The following is a 5,437-nucleotide window of genomic DNA, read 5'->3' on the forward strand; positions in this document are numbered from 1 at the left end:
TGTCTATCAGTTTTAGGACCTCCTCTCTCGTCACCTCAATCTGGCTCAGGTCTTTCAACACCCCTCCTGAAATCAGCGGTTCTGGAGTGGGCAAGCACTTCTCATCTTCCACAGTGAAGACGGAGGCAAAAAATGCATTTAGCTTCTCAGCCATTTCCCTATCATCCTTCAGTACTCCTTTTACCCCTTGGTCATCCAAGAGCCCCACTACCAGTGAAGGAGAGGGAAATGAGATGCCTCCTGCAAGTCCTTGTGGGTTTCCACTTGTAAATGCTATTTGGCTCAGGGAACAGTGCCAAATATTTTGAGTTAATGGATGTGTTTTGGAAGCTTCTCAGCCATTTCCCTATCATCCTTCAGTACTCCTTTTACCCCTTGGTCATCCAGGAGCCCCACTGCCAGTGAAGGAGAGGGAAATGATATGCATCTTGCAAGTCCTTGTGGGTTTCCACTTGTACATGCTATTTGGTTCAGGGAACCGTGCCAAATATTTTGAGTTAATGGATGTGTTTTGGGAACATGGCCTTGCACAGGTGTTACCTGTGCTGGATAAGACCTGGCAGCTGGATAAGACGCTAGCTAACATCTCCACATGCAAATGCTCCCTCCACTGTAGTTCCATCTCACTTACTTAAACTCACTCCAAATAGTGCACAAAATGTGCTGTATCCAAGTAAGGCCAGCTACACTTATGAGACTATCTTACTGCTTGTTGAACTAGAATCTGGGAGAGCCAGGTTCAAATCCCCACTCTGCAATGGAAGATTCCTGGTGGAACTTGGGCTAGTCACATGTTCTCAGCCTCACAGGAACCTTTAAGACCAACAAAGTTTAATTCTGGGTATAACCTTTCGTGTGCATCTGGTGAAGTGTTAATGCACACAAAAGCTGATACCCAGAATTAAACTTTGTTGGTCTTAAAGGTGCCACTGGAACTTTGTTCTATTGCTTCGAACCAATACAGCTACCCACCTGAATCTGCCTCACAGGGTTACTGATGTGAGGATAAATTGAAGGAGAGGAGAATGATGTAAGCTGCTTTGGGTCCCCAATGGGGAGAAAGGCAGGGTATAAATGAAGTGTAAAAAAATCCTGATGCCTGTGTCAGGTCTTCTCTGTCAATACAAAGTGGACTCTACCTTACCAGATGCAATAGTATTCTGTCCCATTTAGCCATTCACTGATGCAGGGTAGGACTGGCACCTGTTAAGTGTTTAACGTTGTCCAACCAATGCTGTAATACATGGAGGATACCACCAAGAACGCAGGACAAACATAGATCAGAATACTTAATTGCTGCTACAGATATCCTCTGAAGCTGGATTAGACTGTCTGACTGAATAAGCCCATTTGTATAATTAGATTGCTCTCAGTCTCGAGGTCTCTTACATTATAACTTCAGCATGTGAATTTTAACTAAAAATTTAAAAGAAATCTTCATGCATGACTCTACGGTCAGGAATTACTCACCAAGCCAAATCCTGTATCAGATCTCACAGATTTTAATAGAACTGGCATCTGAGACAACATACACAAGATCACATTTTTAAACTAATCAATGGGAATACATCACACCAAGCCTCTAAGATCACTGCAAGGCTCACACGTGAACAAATATATTGGCTTAAATTTTCCAGAGTATTCCCACTGACAGAAATACTTCCACCCTTTCCGTTATACGATTAAAGAAATGGATAAGGTGCTGTGTCTTTTCAACATACTCCAGTTCAATATTTCTTTAAAGCTCATTAAGATTTTGAGATTTAAAGTAGCAGTTTAATTTCTTTGGTTAAGACACAGTCTTTTGCAATTTACTATACAATCTTATAGAAAGTTACCCTAGTATAAACTCACTGATTCCAATGGGCCTAGACAGTACTAACTCTGCACAGGATTGCACTGTTAAGACTGCAGTGCTGTATGTATGTACTAGTCAGTAAGATTCAGTGAATTCACTGGGGCTACTTGAGACTAAACATGTTTGCGATCAGGATCTGAGAGTCCATTCAGAAGATTCATATAACCCAATTGGCTAAAGATAATCAGTTCTTTACAGGATAATTCCTCCATGTTATAAAAAACTGCACAGTTATACAACAGTCCATAGAAATCCTTTGTTAGATGAAGGTATTTACTAGAGACCTAAGTAGCATCACACAAATTACGATCTTGGTCTCTCTTTCTTGCCTTTGTACAAAGCTAACAGAGAAACATTGGCTACTTTGACAACTTTGAAGCGAACTCCTGGGATGTCACCTACAGCGTGACCCTTCCGACCAAAGCCAGCTACCAGGACTTCATCATTCTCCTATAGCATAAAAAGAAAGCAAGAAACGCTTATTCACAACAGTTATACAACCAAAGATATCACGTTCCCTCATTAGAACTTAAAGCACTATATATCAACCAATGTTATTCTTAACTGTTCCCCTAATGCAATTACCTCAATGAAGTTCAAACAACCATCATTAGGAACAAAAGCTGTTATTTTCTTGCCATTTTTGATGAGCTGGACTCTGACACATTTTCTGATGGCTGAATTCGGCTGCTTGGCCTCCACACCACTGAAACACACAAAGTGGAAAGAGGGATGGTGTTATGAGACATATTTCTACAAACTGAATTTAGTAATTAAATACATCGCTATCCATATTTCGAGACTGTGTGATCACAGCTGGGACTTAAATTTGTCTTAAGACGAACACAAAACACCTCCTATCGTGGTATTATAGAAAAAGTGGCACTGGCATAGTGCTGGAAGGACTACGCACAGAGCACCATTTATAATCTAGATTTATGTTAATTAACAGGTCAAACTCATGGATTCTTGCTCAGAAGTATCCTGAATTCAATGCAACTTACTCCAAGCCTTAATTCTATGCAGGGTAAAACCAAGAAAAAAACCTTACTTTTAATTAAGGTAAAATATGTGTATTAAATCTGAAAAACGTTACAAACAACCCCTACTGACCTGCACCAGCCTCTCTTTTTAAACTAGACTAATAGATGAGTCTGTGGCCAGTATGCTGATATAACAATTTTAAATTTGTTATGGAACTTTGTTATGGAACAACAGGTAGACCTGGCGTGCGGGACCGAGACCTGGGTATGGAAAGGGGAGACCGTAGCTCTCTCCCAACTTGCCCCACCTGGGTTTTTGGTCCTCCACCAATCACGGACTAGGGGGCGGGGGGGAGGAGTGGCGATGTTTTTTCGGGAGGCTTACTCCTTCAGGGCGCTCCCCCCGTTAGAGATTGTGGGTATGGAGTGTGTTGGCCTGGTGCTGGGGACCGAGGAGAGTTTGGCAATCTAGCTAGTGTACCGACCACCTAATGCACCAGCCAGTAGCCTGCCGTCCCTGCTGGAGGCCGTATCAGGCTGGGCGCTGAATCACCCTAGGCTCTTGGTCTTGGGTGATTTCAACGTCCATGCCGAGGACGCGGCCTCTAGCCGGGCAATGGACCTAGTGATGTCCATGGTGTCACTGGGACTCTCCAAGTTCGTATCGATGCCCATGCATCAGGCTGGGCACATGCTCAATCTGATCTTTGCGGGGGGGATTACAGTGGACCGGATTACTGCTGCGGCAGTACCATGGTCGGACCACTTTGCCCTGAGGGCCCATCTGAATGTTCCACCCCGACCCTGTTTAGACGGCGAGCGGATTTTTGCTCGCCCGCAGAGTCAAATGGACCCTGCGCAGCTCCAAACGGCTCTACAGGATCCAAGGCCCCCTGGCGGCTCACTGGATGAACTTGTGGAGGACTGGCATAGCCGACGCTCCACAGTCATCGACGAGATCGCTCCCTGGCGCCCACTGCGTGGCGTGCTCGCACTAGGCTTGCCCCTTGGTATACCCAGGGGTTGCGGCCAATGTTCCCTCTAAGCTGTGGAGGCTGTGAGCAAAAACTCTACTTTGTGAGCTACTGGCATTAAAGCTGTGAGCGAGCAATTTGGCTACTGCATAGATTAGTTTGCTCTGGAGCTGTCCTTCCTGAGCCGAGACAAAAATGTGTGAGCCAGAGGCTAAGAAACGGTGAGCTAGCTCACACTAACTCAGCTTAGAGGGAACACTGGTTGCGGCTTATGAAGCAAGAGCTGAGACGGCTAGAGAGATGGTGGCGCCGTGCTCGCGACGAGGCGACAAGAGCATCTTATAGGACATTTATGAGATCCTATGAGATGGCAGTCAAGGCTACAAAGAGATTTCTATGCAGCCATGATTGCATCTGCAAGCTCAGGCCCAGCCCAATTGTTTAGTACGATTCGGTCGTTAACAGCTCTGCCATAGGGCAGACAAAACAGTAGGGAATGGGACATTGGCTGTGAGGCATTTGCGAGCTATTTCACAGACCAAGTCTTAGTGCTCCGCCATGACCTCCCCGCCACAGTTGAAACAGTTAGTGAACTTGAGGCCTTTGCACGTCTTTGAGTCCGAGTTTAGAGTGTTTTGACCAGCTCAGCCTGGAGGAAGTCGACAGATTGCTCGTATCTGTGCGCCCAACCACATGCAGCCTTGATTCGTGCCCTTCCTGGCTCATTAAAGTGGGCCACGAGGGGTTCCGAGGTGCCTTGAAGGAGATAGTCAACAGATCCCTCTCGGAGGGGCAGTTCCCCGAGGCACTCAAGGAAGTGATGGTCCGCCCTTTCCTGAAAAAACCAGCTCTGGACCCGGCTGAATTGGCCAACTATCAGCCGGTGACCGAGAGGGCAGTGGCGACATAGTTACAGGGCTTTCTGGATGACGCTTCCGTCCTGCACCCATTCCAGTCTGGCTTCCGCCCGGGACATGGAACAGAGACAGTGCTGGTCGCCCTCACTGAGTGACGACCTCCGTAGGCATCTGGATCGAGGCGGTGTGGCGGCACTGTTGCTGTTAGATCTGTCGGCTGCATTCGACACGGTCAACCACCAGCTGCTGACCCACCGCCTCGCCGACACGGGGATTCAGGGGCTCGCCCTTCAATGGCTTGCCTTTTTTCTCCAAGGTCGGGGACAGAAGGTGGCAATCGGGGAACAGCAGTCCCAGAGGCGCCCACTTGAATGTGGTGTGCCTCAAGGGGCGGTGCTTTTCCCAATGTTGTTTAACATCTATATGCGCCCCCTTGCCCAGATTGCCCAGAGGTATGGGCTTGGGTGTCATCAATATGCAGATGACACCCAGCTCTATCTGATGTTGGGCGGCCGGTCGAACTCTGACCCTGAAGATCTGCACTGGGCCTTGCAGGCCATGGCTGGGTGGCTCAGGCTGAGCCAGTTGAAACTAAACCCGGCGAAGACGGAGGTCCTGTGCTTAGGTCGGGTCGGGGATGGGGCTCCCTCTCCCGACCTTCGATGGGGCACCTCTGGTGCCAGCGTCGGAGGTTAGGAGTTTGGGAGTGCTCCTGGATTCCTCCTTAACTATGGAGACCCAGGTGGCAGCCACTGCCAAATTGCC

At 47.5% G+C, this 5,437-nt stretch overlaps 1 protein-coding gene across 1 annotated transcript in view; it reads right to left on the minus strand.

Moving 5' to 3' along the window:
* Positions 1-1,025: 1,025 nt before the first annotated feature.
* Positions 1,026-5,437, minus strand: part of LOC107111304 (40S ribosomal protein S23) — a 6,481-nt gene continuing 2,069 nt past the window's right edge. The window contains exons 3-4 of the mRNA XM_015412263.1: positions 2,444-2,564; positions 1,026-2,308 (exon numbers count right to left, since the gene is read on the minus strand). Of these exons, the coding sequence (XP_015267749.1) occupies positions 2,162-2,308; positions 2,444-2,564 (268 nt within the window). The 3' untranslated portion in view covers positions 1,026-2,161. The remainder of the gene's footprint in view (positions 2,309-2,443; positions 2,565-5,437) is intronic.

Source organism: Gekko japonicus, unplaced genomic scaffold (genome assembly GCF_001447785.1).
Source record: "Gekko japonicus isolate JY-2015 unplaced genomic scaffold, Gekko_japonicus_V1.1 scaffold3064, whole genome shotgun sequence".
NCBI classification, from domain to species: Eukaryota; Metazoa; Chordata; class Lepidosauria; order Squamata; family Gekkonidae; genus Gekko; species Gekko japonicus.